Below are 25,572 nucleotides of genomic sequence, written 5' to 3'. Positions count from 1 at the left end.
GGAAGTCCAACAAACTAAAGATGAACACCTCCCCCTCTCCAGCCACACTCTGGACATGAGTGCCTTATGTCAAATCCAGGCATTCAGAGGGCAGCTTTCTTACCTGGAACTGGCTGTGTTCTTTCTTAGAGTGCAGGTTGGTGCCTCTGAGATGCATGATAACTAATAAAATAGTTATCTCAAAGGGTGGTCCACCCCCTTTGAGAACTTCCATGCTGGGGGATTTAGTGTTCAGAAAGTAAAAAACAGCTTTTGCTCAAAGGGTGGAGTTCTAAGAAGAATATTTATTCTGTGGTCCAGCTGATTTGAAACGACACTTCAGCTTAAAACTCATTCAAAAAAACAAAACAAAACAAAACAAAACAAAAAAAAAACAAAGAATATGCTAACTAATAAAAATGAAGATGTTGAGTCAATTTAAGTGACCATTATTAAGTGCTATAGATATGCACAGCTGTTGTCAAAAAAGTGTCTGAAGTACCCTGTCCTTAGTAAGGATATTAGAAACATAGCCAAAAAGATAGTTTTAGCCTTAGGTAAAGCTGATTTAGCAATGGGTGCTGAACCTAAGAAAGATGTAACAGAGGGAGAAAGAAATAAATATGACAACTAAGTAGAACAGGGCCATTGTGAGTGCAGGCCAGAAATATTACTCTTTAGGTGGGAAGATATTGGCCAAGAAGAGGAGACTGGAACATTGTGGAGAGTGTAGCATTATTTAAGAAAAATGATGATCACATTATCCAGAATCTGATTTAGGACAAATTATCATTGCTGAGAAATATTTTGTTGAAGTCATGGTGTATGTCACTTATACATATAAAATATATAAAATCAATATATTTTTAGGAGTTATTGAGTCTAAAATAATATAGATTCAAGGAAGATTTAAATAACTTGGTTGCTGGTTATTAGAGTCTTTAGTTAAATTTCTTTGTCTTGGAAGGACATGACTATATTATTTCCTTTGTCCTGTATGGTTTGTCAGAAAAATTCTTAGGCTACTTAATAGTTCAGTGAGTGAACCAAATGTCATATCTAATTTTCTTGTAAATTAGCAAAAAAAAAAAGCGTGAATGTGAAAAAGTGAGTTTTACAAGGAGAATCAGGCCCTAGACAAAAATATTCCATGACAGTGAAAGTAATTACACGGAGTAAGGTAAAATATAAGACTCAATATGAAATTGAGCTCAGAGTTCTTGGATTCCAGTGGGCTTCAGCTTATTTAAAATCACCATCAACTTTGTAAATTATTATGGATAAAATGCTCTTGAGTAACATACTTTAGTCGCAAGTTCTAAATTTGAGTCTACTTCGGGAATAATGATCAATGTTCACAAAGAGGGCGTATCATATGATATGTCATCGATCTTTTATTCTACAGAGTTAAAAATCCGCCAGTAATAAAATATAGGTGCAAGTGCTTCAACTTTTCCCTGTCTTTTGATTTTTTTTTCTTGAAATCATTCATTAAAAAATAGTGGGCTTGTTATTTTCTAAGTTATTGGCATGATCCAAATCTTGAGACTCAAATTTCATTTAGGAATTTTATTTCTCCTTTCCTTTCCAGTTTTTATACCAATCTTTGCCTTCTGCTGTCTTGAATCTTAATTCCTTAAAAAATATATAGGGAGAGGTGGTGTTGGTATTTAAATTCTGGGTAGGCTGTCATGTGGGATAAACAGTAGCTATCTTTGATGCTTCAAAGGCTGGGACGAAGACTCATGAAAGGAAGTTTTAACAAAATACCGAGGAAACATAGAATGGCTTGAACTTGTCAGGAATGCAGTGGGTTACTTCTCAAAAAGAGATTGAAGGGTGAAGTTTCTTACCTTGGGTGAAAGGTTGAACTAGGGACCTCTTGAGTCCCTTCCTGTAAGTTTCTGGAATGATCCACCTTCTCTCCTCCCAGGTGAGCAGGTGCTTCTGGGAAACAGTAAGAGGAGCTGAAGGACAAGGTGACTTTTCTCCCAACACTTGCTTTTGATGGTGCCAGGGTCTGGGTTTTATGGTACAGATGATAATAAACCCACAAGAAAGAAGTACCCTTGATGAGCCATTAGCAGATGTGCAATTTGGACCAGGATTAAAAGGATCCCTTTTTTCAGGCCAGCTGAGTTGTATTTTCATCACTAGGCTTGATTGTTTTATGAGGATTGTACTTCATTTTGGAAAAAGTTTTCAAACACAGTTACTAAAATGGAGTTTAATTTCACTCGATCTGCATCTTTCTTCTCAATTAAAGCATTTCTATAAAATTAACTCATTGGATAAAATTTTCAAATGGGCAGCAGCCATAAAGGAAATTTATTTAGTTCCTTACTTTGGAACTTATTTTTTATAACTCATGTTTGTGTTTTTACATCGATAGTGGGAAATGTTTATAATTTAGTTGATTAAAATAAATGTTTTAAAACGTCTCTCCACAGGTTCTTTATTAATGACAAAGTCAAAAAGATAACTTTATAATGGGGAAATCTAGTGGACATCTTCTTAGGCAAGTGACCAAACACAGCATCACTATTAATAGGACAACCTGACGTCATGAGCCCCCGGTATGATGCCATGAGAGGGATATGTCACACAAGTAGTAATCCTACCAGAATGCTTACCCTGAATTGGATCATGAGAAAACAATCAGACAAATTCAGATTGTGGAACATTTTAGGATAGTAAGGATCTGGACTCTTCCAAATGTTAACGTCAGGAGAGACAAAAACCGTGAAAAGGCTGCTCTCGATTGAAGGAGATGAAGGAGACTTGACAGTAAATGCTGCATGTAATCCTTGAGTGGATCCTGGATTGGAAATATACAATGGGTGTTACTAGGAGAATCAAAGAAATTTGGATATGGACAGTGTATTAGATAAGATTTTTGTATAAATGGTAAAATTTCTTAGGCATCAAAATGTTGAGTTTATATAAGAGAAATGTCCATTTTCTGGGGCGATACATGCTGAAATAATGTCTAAAACTTACTTTCAAAGATTCAATAAAACCCTGTGTGTGTGTATGTGTGCAGCTGTTATTTCTCTGAAAGTGCGCCACTTTGCCTTTGCTTTTCTGCTCCAGTGACTCCATTGCCTGGTACTTTCCAGCTTCATAAAGGGCCCTCGTTTACATCACTGAGTCTCTAGCATGAGTCATGCATGCCTTGAAGTATTTTGAGTCATCAAAGAGCAAACATAAGTAACTGATAATAGAAATTTAGCAGAAGGAGCCATTTAAAAGGCACATAATTTTAAGTTATCAAGCAAAAGAGAATAAATCCATACTTGTTGGTTTAACGTGCATGAACCTGGCTGTGAACCCCCTTTGGACACCACTGACTCTGCCTCACAGCGACATTTTGAATCTAAATCTCAGAGATTTTCCACAGAACTGGAGCACTTGGCAAGAATCAGCTGCAAGTTACACCGCAGTGGTGGTGCTCAAGAAAGTCTGTCAGTGCAAACGGGCTCAAAAAAATAGAATGTACACTGCCGGTAGTCAGGGCACGTGGAGCACTTGGCAAGAATCAGCTGCAAGTTACACCACAGTGGTGGTGCTCGAGAAAATCTGTCAGTGCAAACGGGCTCAGAAAAAATAGAATGCACACTGCCGGTAGTCAGGGCACATAAATATGTGCTAAGGAACCTCAGAAACTGGTTCCTAAGGTGAATATGGGAGGGAAACATTTTAAGGTGGAATGCTCTATCTGATAGGTGCTGGCAGATGAGTTGGTGGAATCAGTGAGCTTATTAAATTAGGCAGGCTCATATAACATGAGTTGGTGGAATCAGTGAGCTTATTAAATTAGGTGTGGATGGCAGGCTCGTATAATAAAGGGAAGGACACACTGTGGCCTGTCTCCACCTGATGCTAGATTTGGGACTATTATCTGCTGTCAAAGGGGTCACACATTATCTCAGAGTATGATGAAGGGAAACAAAGAGAGTGGTCTTCTGAGGCCATGAGGCTGTTTCATTTATTTGGATTTTCAGTAGGAGAAAGTCCAACTTTGGAAAACTGTTGCATTCAAATAACCCTTGAGATGTATTATAACGTAGCTCCCCACCTCCAGGCTCCCTATAGTGGAAATTTAGCATATTTAGAAATAACGATGTTTGGAACTATCTGACAATTTATTTCTCCTAAGATGAAACAGGTCAGATATTAAGTACCTGATAGGTTCTGTGGCATAGTTAATGGTCAGTGAGTAGGATACACGTAAGCTCAGGATTTTTACACCTGCAAGATGTGGGCACATTATGTAACCTCTTGAAGCCACACTTTCCTCATCATTATTGTGAGGACTAAATGCAAGAATGTTTGAGAGGTGCTTAACATGATACCTAGAACATATTAATGATTAAACCATAAATTATTGAATAAATTGGGGGTTTTTTTTTTGATGATGCCTGTTGCTTGACATCAGACTTCTTTGAAGGTATAGACTTTAAGATGCTGTGTAGACTAGTTTAAATATAAGAGTATAATGAACAAAAGTATGACAAAGATTATTGTATGGATTTGATGTAGAAAGAAAAATGATTTGGTTTTGCACGTAATAAGCTTGAGGAACCATACCCAGGTAGAGATGTCCAACAGGCAGTTAGAAATGGGATCTGGACCTTGAGAGAGGTGTGGCTATATGTGTGGCCTTGGGAATCAGTCAGCACCATATAGAGATGGTCGAGGTTGTGGGTAGATGAGATGACTTTAATAACTGTATCTCCTTTGCTTCATCAGCTTTTCCATGTGGCCTATATTTTAATCAAATTTGCAAATTCTCCTCGTCCTGATCTTTGGGTCTTGGAAAGATCTGTAGACTTTGGAAGCACCTATTCACCTTGGCAATATTTTGCTCGTAAGTAATCTTGCCTACCACTTTATAAGGGGCTTTAATTATTTGCAGCAGATTGAGACTTTGGATTTAACTAGAAAATTAGTCTCTCAGTGTGGCTAGTTAGGGACTGGTCGATTTTAACTTTCTAGATTATCCTCAAAACATCCCTATTACTCATGCATGTGTGCATTAGTTGCAAGGGTACACATCCAGAACTGAGGTTGAAGTGACTTTTATGTTAACAGTTCTTGCCACTATTTAGGGAGAAATAGTGTACCTGTAACTGGGCCAGAGCTCCAATCCTTTTCTTTGTATGCAGAATTAGGAACTTAGTTTTATCTTTATGGAGCCTACATTTCGCATAACTTACCTTGACCCTATCATTTTCACTAATGAAGAATGTCAGTGTCTGATGAATTGGGGTGGACAGGAATTTTGCTATAAAAACATTGGGTCTTCCATCAATGCTCCTCAGAGGGTAAGCTTACCTAATGAGGAGTGAGAACTTAGAACTACATCTCCAAACGTTGCTTTTGAAAGTCCAGTGGGCTGAAACAGCTTGGTATTTTCTTTCATGGTCTAAAAACTTCACTCTAAGCTTTTATCTAAAATTTTAAATGTTTCTGTGCTTTTTTGTGTATTTTCTTAAAGAAACAGAATTATTTAAGGTATTTACAACAAGTTGATAATGTTTTATTTTATAATATGAAAATATTTCCTTCCTAGATTCTAAAGTAGACTGTTTGGAACAATTTGGGCAGGCGGCAAATACAGCTATCACACGAGATGATGATGTGCTTTGTACTACTGAATATTCCCGAATTGTACCTTTGGAAAATGGTGAGGTAAGTAGATTTGGGAAGCCATAGAGATAAGACTCAGAAATAAACATGAAGATTTCAATGTTTCATAATAGCAAAACTTGCACTTTCAAGGAAATCTGACAGAGATCATGATGAAAACCAGTGCTTTTTTGTTTTTTGTTTTTTTTAAATTGAGGTATCATTAACATTGGAAATTCTGAGGTATCTGATTTTCCTCTGGAAGTCCAGATTCCGGATTCAAGGCCCACAGGTCTTGGACTCTCTTTTTCTGGTGGAATATTTAGAAAGTGGATTCTAGTGATTGAGGTGAAGATCCCTCCCACTGCTTCACAAACACATTATCCCTGTAAAGTGAGGAGATGAGGGATAGGTGGCAGTGATAATCCCTGATCCCTTTGGGTGGCAGTGATAATCCCTGATCCCTTTGGGATCATCGGTTGGGGAGAAAAGAATGGCTGCTCTTCCGGGTTGCATTTATTCCTTGTGAAGTCGCCAGACTGTTGTTAGGGGAGGTGGGAAAACAGGTGAGGAGAACAAAGAAGAATGCCATGGAAACTGTGAGGCCATAATGAGCATGAAGTGAGTTTCAAAAAATGTCTTTAAAGGGTGTCGGTCCCCCTATTTAGGCAGAAATATCTTTCTTGAGTAGCTCTATCCAGTATTTTACAATGAGTGGTGCACTCACCATATCTCGAATGGTTGGGACCTTCATTTTATATAGATTTTTCAAATCTCCTTCACTGTCTACTTTATAGCCAGAGACTTCCTTTTTCAACCTTATTTAGATTTTTCGATTACTTTGGCTTTGTTTCTTTGATGCAGCTTGACAAAAAGTTGTTTCCTTATGTTTATATATTTTAACATTATACTTTCAACATTTCATTGTATTACAGCCCCACAACTACACTGATAGAACAAAGGGTTTGAAAATTAAATAACATCTCCCGAGAGCCCTGGTTTTAAGGACAGATTGCCAGAATTCAAACGGAAAATGGAACTAGCCGTAATGTTTTTAGAAATAAACAGATAGAGATCCAAGACCACCTACAGACATCTACTAGCTCAAAGAAACCTTGTGCTTTGGGCATATGAGTTGTTTTTAGATACTTGCAGCTAAATTTTGGTGAAAGGACTTATCCTCCTTTATGTGTGTATGTGGTTATTTTAGGTTGTGGTGTCCTTGATAAATGGTCGTCCAGGTGCAAAAAATTTTACTTTCTCTCATACTCTGAGGGAGTTCACCAAGGCAACAAATATCCGCTTGCGTTTTCTCCGAACTAACACCCTTCTTGGACACCTCATCTCCAAAGCACAGCGAGATCCAACTGTCACTCGGCGGGTGAGCAGTGATTTTAAGTGCCTCTACAGCAGCTTTTGTTTCTTTTTTTTTTTTTTTAGCTTACCAAATTAATTGCCTTGTACTCTTTCATGTAATCTTTACAGCCAGGAATAGTGTATGTGTAGGAGTTGTTCTTATCTGAAATACAAGGTGTAATAGTAAAGTTTTATTGTTGAAGAAAAATCATTACATTCAAAGAAGATAAAAGGCAAAAGATGACAGCCAGCCTGGTATTAGTCTGATATTATAACAAACAATTCCCAAGTCTTAGAGGCTTAACAAAATAAAGTTTCATTTTTTGCTCATGTGACGGTCTAATGTGCCCAGCAGGTGGGGTCAGCTTCACACAGTCATTCAGGGAACCAGGCCTTGTTATCTAGAGGCATAGCATCCTGTAGGGCCTCAGAGTCCTCCTCTGGATTCCCTGCATCTGGTCAGCAGATGAGGAGAGAGAGAGAGAGAGAGAGAATAAAGGAGACCCATATGCTCCTAACCACACAGGTCACTTCCATTGTCAGGAATGGGTTGTACAGACCCGCGTAGATGTGGGAGGCTGGGTAATGTAATCTAGTTGAAGTAGAAGAGACATAGACATTGGTGAGCACTAGCACTCCTACTGTGTTGGATATACAGCCTGAACGTCTCTCATTCTTAGTGTCTCCTGGGCACAGAGGGAGCCATCAGAATAAATACCCTGAGCTCACTCTTCTTCTCCCACTCTCTGATTTCCTGCCGATGCCTCCCATTGGGCAAGCCCAACAGGAAGCCATAGGACAAGAGACCCTTAATTGCAGCCCTTAAAGTTCAGCTCCAATGCAAAGGGCAAGATGGAAAAAGGTGGAGAGTGAACTTGGAAGGGTGAATGGAAGATGTCCAGCACATCTCATAGAGTTTGGTTTCTTATGTAGGTAATATCAGAGATCTGGGAAAGGAAGGGAGAGAGAAAAATAAGTTGCACTATAGCCTTTAGCATTTTCCAGAAAGGCCTGTTATCTTGCATATTGGTGGCCTGGGCTTTCTGATAAACTATAGCTGGACTGTGTTTCTATTCCTCCAGGTGTTTTGAAGCCTCCATAAATGTACCGCACCACTTTTTTTTTTTTTTTTTTACTTTAATTGTCTTGGAGGTGTTGCAAGATTTGTTCTCAGATGTGTATATACTTCTTTTCACCTAAGAGAATGCACTCTCCTCTATTAAGTGATTTTTAATGGAGCACACAACGAATATAATCTTGAACCCCCAATCTACGTTGCTTCTCTGAATGGAGGAACAGAATATTAGCTATCCTATCACACACAGCCTGCGTGCTGCTGGGGTGAAGGCTGATTGTGTGCTTCTGTTTCTTGCTGCTGCCACCCTTATCCCATATGTGAAGAGAAACTTCCATGGTGATCAGCACAGAAGCCTCTGAGTATGAACATGTCACAGAAAGCCCTCGAATACTGAATTTATCCAGATTTACAAGAGAAGATGTTAATCCTTCAAAGTAAGACAGTGCCAGGAAGCTTAGACACTCAAAACAGTTTTTAAAGAGGAAATCAGAACAGAACCCCAGTATTAAGTGACTAGGGCACTTTAAGATGGCTAATCTCAGCGAAAACAACAGAGAGCTACAAGAACCCTCCTGTCACTTTTTCACTGACAGATATTCTTCTCAAAGGCAGCGTGATCCCAGTGAGAAAGATTATTCTATAGCCCCCAAATTACTCGCCAAATCCTGTGCATCTCCCACCAAATCTGAGAAGTAAGGGAGCTGGCAGATAGTGCCACCTGTTGTCGCTAGTGGAGAGGGCTCCAACACACTAGAGCTGTGCCTTGTCTATACGATGACCTACCCATAGTTGTGGCCTGGTTTAGTGGCTGATCCTTGGGTGGATATGAAGCTCGCTCTGTCCGGCCTTTGGCCTTATTAACTCTGAGCAAGACTTCATCAACTGCTGGTGGTCCCTGCCAGACTCAGCGCTGTATCTGATCCATCTTTGTAAATATTCTTTCCCTTCCTGGAGCTTGCACATACTAGGTGCGAAAATTTTGCTGTAAAATTTTATTTTCGGTAAATAAATATAGTCAATTTTTGAAACCCAGACTTACATTAAAAAATAATATAGGAAGCACTTAATCCCTTTCCAAAAGGCTATAGGGTATGATTCTTTTCCCTTTATGCCTAAAGCATTTGATTTTTAAACGTACAAATTCAGCATTATGCTATTAAGTTTGATTGAAGAATGCATTTTTTTTGTAAGACAAGTTACATCCAAATGTGGCTCCCTTAGTGTTGAGGCAGGCTCAAGAGAACAGGACAAAACAAACAGGGTCAGTACAAACCATGAGTTAAAGATTAATAAAGTTGTCTACAGCCATACTACCCTGAATAAGCCCGATCTTGTCTGATCTCAGAAGCTAAGCAGGGTCAGGCCTGGTTAGTACTTGGATGGGAGACCACCTAAGAAGACCAGGTAGTAGGCGTTAAAAAAATAAAAAAGTTTAGTAAAGTTTAAACTGACGCATTCTATTTTCTGTTGCATAGTATTATTACAGCATAAAGGATATCAGCATTGGTGGGCGGTGTGTTTGCAACGGCCATGCTGAAGTATGCAATGCAAACAATCCTGAAAAACTGTAAGTACATTGTACAGATTGCTTTTAGCCTTGCTATGAATAAGTCTAATTGTTTCGGTGGATGTTTGCATCCCATTAAATATCTCTAATGTCCTCGCCTCACCCAGATGATGCCCCAGACAGGTACAAATAATTAATTAGAGTTGCCAAGAGAAATAAAACTTGTCATCCCTGGTCTAATTTTCAAACCCTTGTTCCTTTTTTTTTTTTTTTCCGGTAAAATCACACAATATAAAGTTTACCATCTTAACCATCTTTAAGTGTACAGTTCAGGAGAGTTAAGTACATTGTGCAACCAATCTCCAGAACTCTTCATCTTGCAAAACGGAAATTCTATATCTCTTAAATGACAACTCTCCATTCTTTCCTCCCCACAGCCCCTGGCAACTACCATTCTACTTTCTGTCTCTATGAATTTGACTACTCTAGTTACTTCACAGAAGTAGAATCACACAATATTTGTCTTTTTGTGACTGGCTTATTTCACTTAACATAACATCATGAGGGTTCATCCACATTATAGCATGTGTCAGTATTTCCTTCCTTTTTGAGACAGAATAATATTTTATTACTTATATATTTTATTATTTATCCATTCAACTTAGGTAACTGCCACCTGATGGCTATGAACATGGGTGTACCCTTTTTTGTTTTTAATTGAGGTATATTTCCACATACAATAAGATTCATGGATCTTAAATAGTAAGCATTTGGCAATTATATACACATGTGTTACCATCACAAGGGGGGTACTTTTAAGGGCTGGAAATTACCAGATGCTGGATATACTAATAATTTTTTCTCAATGTTTTATTTAAAGTCTACAATTCCCATGAGTAGTATTTACCAGGGATATGTTTTACTTTAGTCAGGTTCAGGTTTGTGCATTTTTAGGTCTAGCTCATGTTCAGGCAGAGGTGCCAGCTACCGGCTCATGTGGTGTGCTTTGTGGAACCCTTCTCCCTGACCAGCAATAGTTCCTAATGTTGTCAGCCTTTCTTCAGAGGTTAGGTGGTGCTATCTGAGATAGCAGGGTGAAGCCATCAACTGACTAGCCTTTAACTGGCAAGGACATGTTTATTAATGATTAATACATTGCCACTGTGTAGCCTGGAGGGTACGGCCCTCAGACACTAGAAGCCAGGTCAGGGAAGTCCTGCATTAGAGAGAGGGGAAAGGGGAGGTTGGCCTGTTGTTCCTGCCGAGACAAAGTGACTCCACTTGGAAGAAGAGTTGAAGTCACCAGAGCTCTGAGGTTCCCTCTTGGAAGGGCTGCCAATCCCTGTTGACTCTGCAGACCCGCAGGGTGATCATGATTGGCGAGGCCATCTCCCCATGCCGTGGTGGAAGGCTCAGATTACCATCGCTCTACGCCAGCACAACTGCTTTGTCTTGCCCTGTCTGCTGGTTTGCTTCTGCCTAACAGGCTGGCTTGAACAAATGCTGATGAAATCCACATCCATAAATAGGAAAATATCTTATGTATAAGAGGATGCAGAGGCTTAATGGAGGGATCCAAGGCTGGACAACCAGAAAAAGTTGTTAATTTAGCAGAAGCCATGAAAAGGCAGAACAAGCCTTTAACTGAGCTTACATACCCTGCTGACCTTGAAGCACAGAAACATGGATGGATCACAGATTTGATTCTGAACTTCCTAGAAGTCACCTCAAAAAGAAAAACCTGTTGAGTTTCATATTTCACTGTGATCATAACCTAAAAAGTAGTTAGTTGCTTAATAGAAACATGACAGTTGAAACTAGAACCAGGTAAGAAATTTCCCTGGGAGTAGAGTGGCGTGGTCCTCATGAAAAGGATTCTCTAGTCAACAGCATTTTTCATAACATCCTTACAGTAGATTCGAGGATGAGTTTTCTATATTAACCATCAGCCTGGGCTGAGAGAGAGTCAGAAAATGCAATTATTTGGGGGTGCCAATATGATTTAGACAAGTACCCAGTTTTTTGTTTGTTTGTTTTGCTGTTTAATTTTAATTTCCTTGTAGTTGAGCTACGTGTTCTTCAAGCCATTATCCCTAAATAATTCTTTCAGTCTAGCTTATGCAAATACATCATTGGTAAGGAATCAAAATTTGCCTCTTTGACAAAAGCCCATTTGGATTCCAGCTGTTCTGTGCTGTCAGTTAAATCAATGTTCATTTGCTTTAACAGGAAGCTGAACTTGGAGAGGGTTGACACCTTCTATTAGGAGTGTAATTAAATATTTGCCTACCCAACTTCCCTTGGAAGAATTAAGGGAACTCCCACAGGCACAGCTAAGAGCCTTCTTATATAACTGTTGTGAATCTTCTTTCAAGCACAGATAAATGGGAGCTCAGAACTTGGAGTTCTAACCCAATGCCATGGCTACAACAATTTTATTTTAACTTAAAAAAGTTTTAAGGCAGTTGTATAATCCTTTGAATGTAAATTTTAAAAAGATTTTTACCCTTTTGCCTTGCTGAGTAATCTCAGCTTTGGGCCCTGTGATGAAGCTATTTGTTGGTGCTGATGTGGCTTCTTGGGACAGGGTCCTCTGAGATCTTAGTATCTTGGATTCGGTGGGTTTCTGTGCATGACCCCAGGCTGAGACCAAGAAACCTGAGCAGACCTTTATGACAGGATAACTCCAGATCTTTGTGAGGATGTGACACTCAACACATATCAGTAAACTAAGCACTTGCCAGCTCATATGTTGATTCAGTGTAATATAATGTGGTAGAGAAGAAAGATCTGGGACTTTGGAGTCAGACATACAGGTTTGAAATCTGGCTCTCATCACCCTTGACCTTTGGCAGATGTTTTAATTTCTCTGAATCTTAGTGTCACCATCTGTAAAATGAAGATCTAAGCAGGATGGGGGAGACTTGGAATAATATATACAAAGTGCTTTGTTCTCATAATTACTAAATAAATGGTACCATGGGTGACCATGGTGACTGTCAGTTTTTTGCACAGGAACAATTGATCTTAATCAAAACTTTTCAATAACTGAGACGTGCTTCACTCCATGCCCAGGTTTCGTTGTGAATGCCGACACCACACCTGTGGGGAGACATGTGATCACTGTTGTGCTGGGTACAATCAGAGGCGCTGGCAGCCTGCCATGTGGGAACAGAGCAACGAGTGTGAAGGTGAGCATGGGGGAGGGGAACTGGGAAACCAGACCCCACCCTAAATTCCCCGCCAACCATTTCTACCTGAGGACTGACGCTGTTTTCCCCTGCTCATGAAGAGGGTGAGATCATGCCAATCTTGAGGTCCCAGGTCTTTCTAGTGTAATGAATAACTCACAGACTAGAGGTGTAAATTCAGATATAAATTCAGATATAAATATATGAACAAAAATAACAATAATAATAATCTTTAATATGTATTAAGCTTTCCCTATATGCAAGGATTGGGCTGAGTGCTTTAACTAATTGGCATCTCTTTTTAGCTAATGAAAATATGATGCAACCACTATTAAATTTTAAACCCTTATCATTTCTTAGGATGTGATACTAGATCAGAATCCTAACTGTTTTTTGAGGACTGAGGTCTGGCAAAGGTGATGAGAGTGGTGTCTAAACGGAGAGCTGGACACACTGAGGGAGCAAGGTGGATGGGAAGAGTACTGTAGTAGGATTAAGGCAAGTACAGATGGAGGGAACCTGAGAAAGAAGAAAGAAAGACAAGAGGCTCCTTTTAATTATGGGTACAATATAAAGTAAGAAAACTGTTATCTTAACAAGCAAGCCCTACAACATCCAACTAAAGATTACCTTTTAAACTACTCTTCTCAGGAAGCCATGTATTTATTCCAATTGCTGAAAACATTTTTGTAACTTTTAGTTTTGGGTTTTGGAGACCATATCCTGTTTTTTTCTGAATATTCTTAGTGTATAGATTGAAGATGGATTTGCTTTTTTGAAATGATCAAAAGGTGTTTGGGTCTAGATTTGTTGAAGAATGATATAAGAAAGTGTTCTTTACACATTTTGGCCAAATGTTTTTTGTATCTATTAAGAAATATGACTGATGATCTCTATGATCAGCAAAATTACTCAAAAGGCATTGTCCGTGAGGAGTTCTGAGAGTGTTGGAAGGTGCCGATGCTGCCTGAGACAAAAACTCAGTGCATCGCTAGGTACAGGGATGTTACCTGGATGGCAATTCTCACTTTATAGTCAAGCAAACAGTGACTTTCTAGGTGACTTCCCCAATCTCCTCCCCCATAATGGGAATGAAAGGAGGGAAACATAGTAATCAAGGGTTGATTCTTCCAATGCTTTCAGGCACTGGTTTAGGATACTTTGATTGAATGAGTATTAGTTATCATGTGAACTCCAACATTAACAATTTGGTTAGTTCTTCAGACCAATGGAATCTTTCAGTGAATGACATGCTTTATTTCAACACATATGACAAATTCTAACTAATTTCCTTTCATTAGTTTTTAATTTTTTTACATTTGTGATAATGGTTAAAAATTACAAAAACGACATATGGAAAGATCAGACCTATTTGTTAGATGCTTTCTAAATTCCATCTGAACTACTGAAATTCACAATAAATAGACTTAAGAAATAACTGATGTAGTAAATATACATGCCTTGGATTTTTTAATTCATGGCACCATTGAGGAAATGAAAATAAGTAAGTACTTAGCCTTTTAAGAACAGGATATTGAAATTCTAACTCAAACTTCTTTCCTAATAGATTTATCTGGGAACTTGATTAGAACCTACAAATTACTAGAAAGACTTAGAAAATTTGGGCTAGGTGGAATGTAATGAATAGATATTTTGCACAAGCAGGAATAAGAATTTTACTCATTAAATCTTTTTCATCTTGGAAATAAAAGAAATCCTAAATGGGTTTTAAATTATGTTTTCTAATTATAGAAGTATTATACATTACTTGTAGAAAACTTAGAAATTATTTTAAAAAAATAAAATCATCAATAATTTTACTACCCTAAGAGAACCACTATTAATATTTTTTTAGGTATTTTACTATTTTTTTGATGCATATGTTACTCAAGAGTATATTATTTACACAATTTTATATCCCGATATATTTAGATATTCTTCCATATTCTTTAAAACCCTTTGACATCCTTTTTGATGGCACGTAGTATTTTAATTCTATGCATTTAAGTGTATCCAAAAAATGTTTGTTGAGTTTCCACTATGTGCCAGAGAATGTGCTCTGCTGCAAATAAAACACAAGCAGTTCTTGACTTCACGGAACAGTCAAGCAGATATACTATTGTTTGCTTAGTCATTTCTATATATTAGACATTAAGATTATTTATAATTTATTGCTATTATAAATAGTGCTGAACGGTTTAGAGTATGGGCTGAGATAATAGGCTTTGAGGCCAAATATAGACAAGTCAGGATTCTGCCTCTCTTACTTGTGAGCTGTGTAACTATGGGCACATCCCTTGACCTCTCCAAGTCTCAGCCTCCCCATCTAGGTGAAGAGGATAATAGTACCTACCTTAGAGAGTTATTGTGCAGATATTGCATGTAAATCACTTTTCACAGTGTACCAAGAGCTCAATTATTTTTGTTAGTAGTAGTAATAGTAGTAATAGCAATATTCTCTTTGTGCATGAAGCTTAATTGGCATTTTGGTTTATCTTAATTTATTGTAATTATAGATCTTATTTCTTTAAAAAGAGAAATCTCTATCACTTAATATCAGTTGAAAGAAGCTTGTAAATTGTATATCGTTCTAGGCTGGTCTTTGTGTAAAAGTCCCTAAAATTTTCCATTGAGAGTATTCCTGGTGTTCCAGAATAGACTTTATTGTAGTTCAATGAGCCATAATACTATATGAGGAAATTTACTACTAAGTGTCTCATACTCGTGATGAATTATTAACTTAGAATTTTTTTTAGCATGCAACTGCCACGGCCATGCCATCGACTGTTACTATGATCCAGATGTTGAGAGGCAGAAGGCAAGCTTGAATATTGAAGGCAACTATGCAGGTGGAGGGGTCTGCATTAATTGTCAGGTGAGGCACTATTTAAATCAAAGTGGGTGTGCCACTACAGGAAATGAGCATTAAGTAAGCCCTGCTCCTAGAAAATGTCAAGAAAATGATATGCAATTGAAAGGATTTTCTGAAACCATTTCTCCAGTTTGGTACGCAAAAGTTGTTATTAACTGAATATAATTTAGGGATTGTAGAGGAAATGAATTGAGGTATGCTTGCCCAGACTTCATTGATTATGTTCTTCCTGTAGGTCTTTGCCTAAATGGAGAAGAGAATCGCTGGTCATTATCCCGACTGCTACCTATTCATGGTTGAAAGGTTCTAAGATAGGAGAGCAAATAGCTGTCAACTTCAATGCTGACCTTAAATCATGTTTTCAGGCAGATTCTGAATTTAGACTCAGCAAGGAAGTGCATCATGATCAATTAATGATGTCTGCCATTGACACCAAATTAGGAATGCTGATTTTTCATCCCTTCTATAGGACAATTGGGTTCATTGAAAATTAGCCAAGAAGACTATTAGCCAAGAAGGTATAATGTTCATGAACTTAGTCTATATTGTCACTCTGTCTTATGTACTTTTATGGTGATGTTTTGTTAATATTAACATTAAAGAGGTACTCTTTTCATGAGATGCTTATTTATATGGGACCAGGGCTACACACCCTTAGAGAGACCTTCTCTTCTCCACTTGTGTTCCATTCCACATATTTTGTATTATCTGTCATTGCAGATAATTAAAATATAAGTAAAAGCTAATTCATAGGTTTGTTACAAATCATGAGGTTTCATGAATAAGTGAAAGAACACAAGATCATCTTAAGGCAGTGCACTATAAGACCTCAGGTGATTCATATGCACATTAAAGATGCAGAAGCATAGAACTAGGAAGTGTAGGTGGAATCCTTTTTCTAGATGAAGGATCAAGCTCCTCAATGTGTCTTTAGAATATCTTGTTCCTCCCCTTCTCTCAGTGATATTATGTTTTGTACTTTGCTGTTCCAGAAAACTATCAATATAGTCCTTTTATCCAAAGTGGCTCTGCAAAAGCATTTTATTTTGCATATGAAATTATTAAAGTCTTGTTTAGTTCATTGCATTTTTTTTTCAATTTATACTTAAAATGTCTTTGTTTAACTTAGGTATTAGGTTAGCAGAATTAACATATTTTTTTGTGGTGGTGAAATATAGATAACATGAAATCTGCTATTGAACCATTTTAAGTGTACATTTCAGTATAATTAACTTTTACATTACACTTATAATCAAGAAACAAGAAGAGAGTTTCTGCTTCTGTTATGGTTAGTAGCTCCAACAAGACCTAAACCTCTAACAGATAACATCTATATAATATAGACAAAAAAACAAACAAACAAAAACAAAAGGGCTCCCTTCCCCCAAACAGTGATCTGAAGGCACCGGGGAGTAAACATAACAAGAAAATACTGGTGAAGAGCTGCCACTTGGCAAAAGGGATCAGCATAAAGAATTACATGTTTTTATGACTTTTAGCTAGAGGGCAGACCAAACTTGGTGCCATGCAGCATGGCTAAAATTCCTCTAGAAAATCTTGAATCTTTCTGGCCTGAAGTACAAGAAGACAGAGCTTAGGACAACTACAACTTTTAGGAAGTGAGTGGAGATTCCAGGAAAAAAGAAATTGAGAGGAAATCTCTAATTCTATGTATAAATTCTTCCCAAGTTTCTGACTGACCCTTGAACCATCTGTGCAAAGGATGGATCTCAGCTAAAACTAAAATAATTTATTTGAGATTCGAGTTATCATTCAAGAGTCAGAGTTTGCAATTTCAGTAAAGTTAATTGTCTCAAAAACAAAAACAAAATCAATATTCTTTAGAGAAATATTACAGAATCCAGAATCTCTACAACATAATATTTACAATGTCAAGGATACAATCCAAAAATTTCTGACATTTGAAGAATCAAAAAAAGATGACCTATTCTGAAAAAGACAATTAATAGAAATATTGGCAGAGAAATAAAAACTATAAAAGGAACTAAATGAAAATTTTAGAACTAAAACATACAATATATTAGATTGAAAATTCATTGGATGGGTTTAACAGCAGAATGGAGAAAATAGAAAAAAAGAGTTAGTGAATTTGAAGACAGATCAATAGAAATTATCCAGTTTGAAGAAGAGAAAGAAAAAACTTTAAAAAAATGAACAAAGATTTGGGAATTTGTGGAACAATATCAAAAGGTCTAGCACACATGTAATTAGAGTCCCAGGAGAGATGAGAGAATGAAGAAGAAAAACAACAACAAAAGAAACAATGGAGGAAATTCCTCAAATTTCGCAATACACTAAGAGTCAAAAGGTTGAGTGAACTCCAAGGTGGATAAATACAAAGAAAAGCACTCTTGGGCCTAACAACTGAAAACCAAAGACAAAATCTTGAAGGTAGACAGAGAAAACAACACATTACAGTGACAGTGGACTTCTCAGAAACTATGAAGTCCACAAAGTAGTGGAGCATATCTTTAAATTGCTAAAACAAACAAGCAAACAAACAAAGACCTGTCAACATAGAATTCTTTACTTAGCAAAATATCCTTCAAGAAGTAAAGCAAAAAGAAAAATGTTTCATCAATAAAATAAAGCCAGAAAGGCTAAAGCAAGTTTTTTAGGTTAAAGAGATATGATAACAGATGGAAACTCAGATCTTCAGGAAGAAATGAAGAGTATAAGATCATAAATGTCTGAGCAAATATAAAGGACTATTAAAAATATGTAGGGCTGCTTAAAGTAAAAGTTGTCGCATTATATTGTGGGATTTATGTGTGTGGATATCATGCATATGAAACTATAGCATAAATAACAGGACATATAGGACTACGCAGTTTCTACAGTTTACATGAAGTGGTACAATATTAACCTTAGTCAGACTGTGAGGAGTTAAGGATTTACATAATCCCTGAAGCAATTAACTAACAAAATAATGCAAAGAGGTCTAGCTGAAAGGCCAATAGGTGAATTTAAGTGTATTTTAGTTTTAAAAATATACAAATAAAGGAGGAAAAAAAATGGTGTAGATGATAGAGGCTCTGTTCATCTCTCTGGCGACCAAATCAAAGTTGTGACGGAAACAAGGAGCAGCAGCAAGGAAAAATCACCTGGGATCTAGAGGAACAAGCCATACAACTAAGGAGAAATCTAAGAAATCACCCTGCAATGGCAGAAGATAGGACAAGGGGAGGAGGCTGCCCGGTCTCAAGCTGCCGAGTGAGACGGAAGCTGTGGCAGCGGCAGTGGCAGAAGCCTCTCAAAGGGGTGCGCGTCTGTGAGCAGATTTTCGCAGTGATGGTCCTGCTCGATCTGAGCACCAGTGTCAATTCGGCTATGTGCAGGGTGCACCAGGGACTTACCAGCGAAACATTGTTGGAATGAGGGCCGAGGTGAGACTTGCGAGATACAGAAGTGCTAGTGGTATCCACTGTTCCCTGTTGAGCCCTCCCCCACTACCAGTGAGCTGACGCAGAGCTGCCAGAGCCATGAGGTCATCACACTGGATAACAGAGGTCACTCCACCCAGAGGATTCCCTGAAACCCCACCTCCCCCAACTCGGGGCCCCACCCAAGCCATATCCAGGTGTATCCTCAGCGAGTCAGGTGTTCCTTGCTGAGCAGTGCCTAGACTGACATGGAGGCAGTTGGCCTCAGTTTCTGGTGTGGCCTTTTGTGGTAACTATAAGTACAGCATCTGTGGATTGCTTGCTGAATCTTAACAGGTGGCCCCAGAGGGGCACAGGCTTGGGCTAAATATGACCTGCAGCTGAACCCCTCTCAGGACTATGTCACTGGACATCTACTATACAAAGCCATACTAATAAGACCGGGAGATTTAGGAGCTTTTCATAGTACATAGAAACAGACACGGAAAGGCAGTCAAAATGGGAAGACAAAGAAGCAGAAACCATATTAGAGAACAGAACAGAGATCGAGGAATAATGGAGTCAAGCAATCTAACAGATGCAGAGTTCAAAACACTGGTTATAAAGATGCTTAATGAACTTTTGGGAAGTATAGATAAATTCAGTGAGAACTTAAACACAGAGATTTAAAAAAACATGAAAATGAAAATGGAAATTATAAAAGGGAACCAGTCTGAAATGAACACACTGAAATGAGAAATATATTAAATGGAATAAACAAAGTGAATAAAGAAAAGGATCAAATGCCCTTTCTAGAGGACGGGAAAGCCAAGGACACACAATTAGAATGGCAAGAGATAAGATGTCAAGAATATAAAAATAATTTAAAGAGCATATGAAACACTATTAAGAGTGAAAATATCTGTCTGATTGGCATAAGTGAAGAAAATCAAGATGTTGAACAGCTGTTTGAAGAAATAATGATGGAAAACTTCCCTAACTTGATGAAAGAAATAGACATAAAACTCCAGGATTTCCAAAAATCAGGGATCCAAAGAGGCCCATACCAAGACACATCATAATTAAAATGCCAAAGGTTAAATACAAAGAAAGAATCTTAAAAGCAGCAAGAGAAAAACAAATAGTTACTTACAAGGGAAAACGCATAAGACTGGCAGCTGATTTCTCAAAAGAAACTATGCAGGACAGAAGGTTTTCACACAAAATATTCAACATGATGTAGACTCAGGATCTACAACCAAGAATATTTTATCCAGCAAAGTTATCATTTAGAGTTGAAGGACAGATAAAGAGCTTCCTAGGCAAAAATAAGCTAAAGGAATTTATCACCATCAAGCCAGTATTACAGGAAATGTTGGAAGGACTTTTTAAGAAGAAAAAAACATGTATCAAAAACAGGAATAAAGAATGGTAACAACTACATTCCTATCAATAAATACCTCAAATGGAAAAGAATTAAGTGCTCCAACTAAAAGATAGAGTGGATAAATGGAAAGGAAAACAAGACCCCTACATGTTGCTATAAGAGACTCACTTCAGATTAAAACACATACACAGACTAAAAGGAAGGGGATGGAAAAAGGTATTGCTTTGATGGACTTAGAAGATATTTAAGTCAGACAGAGAAAGATAAACACTATATGATTTCACTCTTATGCAGAATCTAAGGAATAAAAAGAACAAACTAATCAAAAACAGACTCACAAATATAGTGGACAATTTGGTGACAGAAAGAGGAGGGCTTGGGGGGGCTTGAAGAATGGGATGAAGGGTTCAAGAAGTACAAATTAGTAGCTGATGGATGGTCACAGGGATGGGGTGCATGGCATAGAGAATGCAATTAGCATTAATATGTTGGCTAGATAGAGGGTCCAGGGAGGAAGGAAGCAATTATGGGGACTGTTTTACAAACTATATAGATGTCTAACCAATGTACTGTATACTTGAAACTAATTAAAATACACTAATTAAATAAAAAATATACAAATAAACTAAAGATGGGTGGAGAGAAGGAACAAGGGATGAATCACACACACACATCAAAAAAACAAAGTAAAGAAGGAAACAGAAAATAAATGCAAAAATTGTAGACCTATTTTCCAATCATACCAATAAATTGGTTAAATGTCAATGATCTAAACATCCAATTCAAAAGCAGAAGTTATCAGAATGGTTAAGAAAGCAAGACTCAACTATATTCTGCTTACAAGAGGTATACTTTAAACATATAGACATAGATAGTTTGAAAGTAAATGAATGGAAAATATTTTGAATTAACAATACACATTAGAAGGATAGAATGTCAGATAAAATAGATTTCAGTACAAAAAGCATTAAGAGATATAAATAGAGACATTTCATAACAATAAAAAGGTTAATTCATCACAGACATTGCAATCATAATAATAAAGATTTAAAATACATAAAGCAAAATTTGACAAAATTAAAGGGGGAAAACAGAAAATTGTGTAATAGTAGTTCACTAAGATAGATCATAGGAAAACTCCAATGTTTGAAACAACACACTTCTAAATAATCCATGTCAAAGAAGACATCTTGAGGGAAATTAGAAAATATTTTAAATTAAGGAATAATAAAAAAATAACATCAGAATTTGTGGGATGCAGTTAGAGTAGTACTTAAAGGGAAATTCACAGCTTTAAATGCTTATGCAGTGACCCAAAGTTTCACCTTAAGAAGCTAATATAAGAAGAGCAAAACAAACCCAAAGTAAGTAGAAAAAAATAATAAAAATAAGAGCAGAATTCAACAAAAGAGAAAACAGGCAAACAATAGAGAAAATTAACAAAACTAAAAGCTGACTTTTTGAAAAGGATTCAACAAAATTAATTAACTCTCAGCTGCACTGATCAGGAAAAAAGAGAAAGGCAGTTACAAATTACCAAGATCATATACAAAGGTGGGTTTATCATTAGAGTGACTATATACATTAAAAGAAAAATAACATAATACTATGAACAACTCTATGCCAACAAAATTGACAACCTAGATTCAATGGACACATTTCTTGAACACAACTTACTAAAACTAATACTAGATAAAGCAGAACATATGAATAGCCTTATATCTATGAAAGAAATAGAATTCATTATCAAAAATTCTGGACAAAGAAAGTTCCTGGACCAGATAGTTTTATTGCCAAATTATATTAAACATTTAAGGAAGAAACACCAATTTTATCCAAATTCTTTACAAAAGCAGAAGAGAGAACACTTCCCAACCTGTTTGATGAGGCCAGTGTAACTTTAATGCTGAAACCCGATAGACATTACATAAAATAAAATTGCTAACCCATATCTTTCATGAACATCATAGATTCAAAAATATTTAACAAAATATTAGAAAATAGAATTCAGTGATATATAATAAGGGTAATATATTACAACTAAGGTTTATCTCAGGAAAGCAAGGTTGATTGAACATTCAAAAGTCAATCTGTATAATTAATCATATTAACAGTATAAAAGAGCAGAATTAGAAAAACTCACTACCTATTTTACGATAAAAGCTCTTAGCAAACTCGAATAGAAGTGAAATTCTGCAATCTGATAAAGATTTTATGATAAACCTACAACTGTCATCATATTAGTGGTGAAATGTTGAACTATTTTCTTCTAAATATTAGAAACTAGGTAAGGAGGATTGCTTTTCACCACATCTTTTAAACAGTGCCCTGGAGGTCCTAACCATTGCACTAAGGCAAAAAAGAGATATATGAAATTGGAAAGGAAAAAGTAGAATTGCCTATATTTGCAGATGACATGATTATTTATGTAGAAAATCCTAAGGAATATACAAAATAACTACTAGAACTAGTAAGTGAATTAATAAGACTGCAGGATACAAGGAAATTAATAAAAATTAATTATATTTTTATATACTAGTAACAAATGATAGGAAAATGAAACATTCAATTGAAAATAATGTCAAAAAAATAAAATCCTTAGGAATAAATTTAACAAAAGGAATGTAGGACCTCTGTAATAAAGCTAAAACCTCTGGTGAGGGAAATTTAGAGACCTAAATATATAGAAAGATATATTTATATGGAAGACTCAATATTATTAGATATTTGGAATTAATAGAATGGATAAAGTAGACGTGGTACATACATAGAATGGAATATTACTCAGCCAAAAAAAAAAAAAAAGAATGAGATCTTGCCATCTACAACAACATGGGGGGACATGGTATTGTGCTGAGTGGAGTAAGTCAGACAGAGAAAGACAAATGCCATATGATTTCACTTATATGTGGAATATAGAAAACAGGATAAATGAACAACAACAACAACAAAACAGAAACAAGTTCATAGATACAGAGAGCATTTTGATGGTTGCTGGATTGGAGGTGGGGTGGGGAGATGGGTGAGGGGGGGAGGGACTAAGAGGTGCAAACTGGTAGTTACAAAATAGTCATGGGGATGTAGAGTACAACGTGCGGAATATAGTCATTAATCTTGTAATAACTAAGTATGATGTCAGATGGGTACTAGATTTATCAGGATGATCACTTCGTAAATTATATAAATGTCTAATCATTGTGTTGAATCTCATAAAATATTGTACGTCAACCGTAATTGAAAAAAAATGCTATTGCCCCCCCCAAAAGGCTACAGTAATCAAAACAGTGTGATATCAACATAAGGATAGACAAATCAATGTAACAGAATAGAGAGCACAGAAACAGAATCACACTTAAATAAACATTTGTTTTTTGATAAAAATCCCAAAGCAATCCAATGGGAGGGTGGGAAAGAAAGTACTTTCAATAAATGGTTCTGGAATAACTGGATTTTTAAATGGAAAAAATAAACCTTGATTCCTACTTCAAATTATACACAAAAACTAAATTGATATGAATCAAACTAAAATAAAGCTAAAACTATAAAGCTTTAGAGAAAAATATAGAATGTATTTGTGATCAAAAGGATGAGCAAAGTATTCTTGGGTCACAGAAAGCAATAACCATGAAAAAGGCAATAACCATCAAAATTAAAAATTTCTGCTCACAAAAGACATTATTAAGAAAATACATAGGCAAGCCACATACAGGGAGAAAATATTCACAGAACATAAATCTGACAAATTGTTGATATCCAGGAACTATAAAGAACACCCACAGCTCAATAATAAAAACACAAATAACCTAATAAAACATGCAAAAGATTTGAACAGCCATCTCACAAAAGTAGACATATGAATGGCCAATAAGCCTACAGGAAAGGGCTTAGCATCATTCGTCATCAGAAAAATGCAAATTAAAATTACAGTGACTTACCAGCAATTTTGGTGAGGATGTGGAACAACTTCGAGCATGCATTGTTGGTGTGAATGGAAAATGATACAACTGCCTTGGGAAAATGTCTTGGCAGTTTTTAAAATAAAACTAAACATACATCTACTCCATGACTCACAAATTCCACTCATAGGCATTTTTCCATGAGAAGTGGAAATGTATGTTTACAAAAAGCTTATAGCAGCTTTATGCACAGTAGCACCAAACTGGAAATGGCCCAGGTACCTATCAGTAGTAGAATGGATGAACAAACTCTAGCATAGTTATACAATGGAACACCAATGAGCAATAGAGAGAATCAAACTACCAAAGCATGTAACAACGTGCAAGAATCTTACCAGCATCATGGTAAGTGAAAGAAGACTTCCAAAAAATAATACATAGTTAGTATGAGGGCTATTAGAGCGAAATTCTGGAATGGGAAAAAACTAATCAATAGTGGAAAAAATCAGAACTGTGATTGACTCTGGGAGTTGGTAAAGGGGATTGGTCATGGGGAACTTTCTGGGGTATAATATTATTCTGTATCTAGATAGAGATTTGTGTTTCACAGATGTATGCATTTGTCACAACTCACTGAATGTACAGTTAAGAGTTTCACACTTGTATATAAATCATACACCAAAAATCTGTAAGCAAACATTGAACTCCAGTTAATTATATGCATGCTGAAGTTTTGGTGGAATGTAACTGATATCTGCAATTTATTTGAAATGCATAAAAAATAAGATGGACTGGTGGATAGATAGGGAATGAGTAGATGGCTAATTATATAATAAAACAAATATAGTAAAATATTAATGATAAACTACATAGGGCATGCATAGGTGATCACAGTAAAACTTGAAATTTTTCATAAAATATTGGGGGGAAGAACAATGAAAGGAGAAGTCAAGGAGCAACATTTTTGTGATGATTCTTCAGGTTCTTCCCCTTTGATAAAATATTTATGTTCTTAATTAAGATGAAAGATTACCCAATTTGTTTGTGATGATGCTTGAAGATACTTTACCTCTATTAACTAAAACAAAGTCTTTAGCTTCTTCTGTGAAGACATGACCTGTAATCTAAGTCTTGAGCTTGCTCCCTAGCTATTTGTGTCTTTTATGTGTTGTTCTCATTATTTCCATACTGTTTGTCTTCTACACACACATAAGCACATAAAACTAAGAGATGGAGCACACATGGCTGCATTTTCTCTTGTGACAAATCCACAATATCTTCGAAAAGATATT

The 25,572-nt window shown here is 36.6% G+C and overlaps 1 protein-coding gene and 1 pseudogene across 1 annotated transcript in view; both read left to right on the top strand.

The window, feature by feature from the left end:
• Positions 1 to 25,572, top strand: part of LOC107196266 (laminin subunit alpha-3-like) — a gene marked incomplete at its 5' end in the record, with an annotated part of 108,991 nt that overhangs the window by 50,864 nt on the left and 32,555 nt on the right. Inside the window, 6 exons of the mRNA XM_025038548.1 lie at positions 4,732 to 4,849; positions 5,555 to 5,673; positions 6,821 to 6,991; positions 9,520 to 9,611; positions 12,627 to 12,742; positions 15,499 to 15,617. Of these exons, the coding sequence (XP_024894316.1) occupies positions 4,732 to 4,849; positions 5,555 to 5,673; positions 6,821 to 6,991; positions 9,520 to 9,611; positions 12,627 to 12,742; positions 15,499 to 15,617 (735 nt within the window). The remainder of the gene's footprint in view (positions 1 to 4,731; positions 4,850 to 5,554; positions 5,674 to 6,820; positions 6,992 to 9,519; positions 9,612 to 12,626; positions 12,743 to 15,498; positions 15,618 to 25,572) is intronic.
• On the top strand, positions 9,342 to 9,458 carry LOC112469368 (annotated as a pseudogene).

The sequence above is a fragment of the Pteropus alecto genome, unplaced genomic scaffold (assembly GCF_000325575.1).
Source record: "Pteropus alecto unplaced genomic scaffold, ASM32557v1 scaffold146, whole genome shotgun sequence".
Taxonomy (NCBI): Eukaryota; Metazoa; Chordata; class Mammalia; order Chiroptera; family Pteropodidae; genus Pteropus; species Pteropus alecto.
Note: the sequence above shows the minus strand (reverse complement) of the source record. Positions and strands in the feature narration are given on the sequence as shown.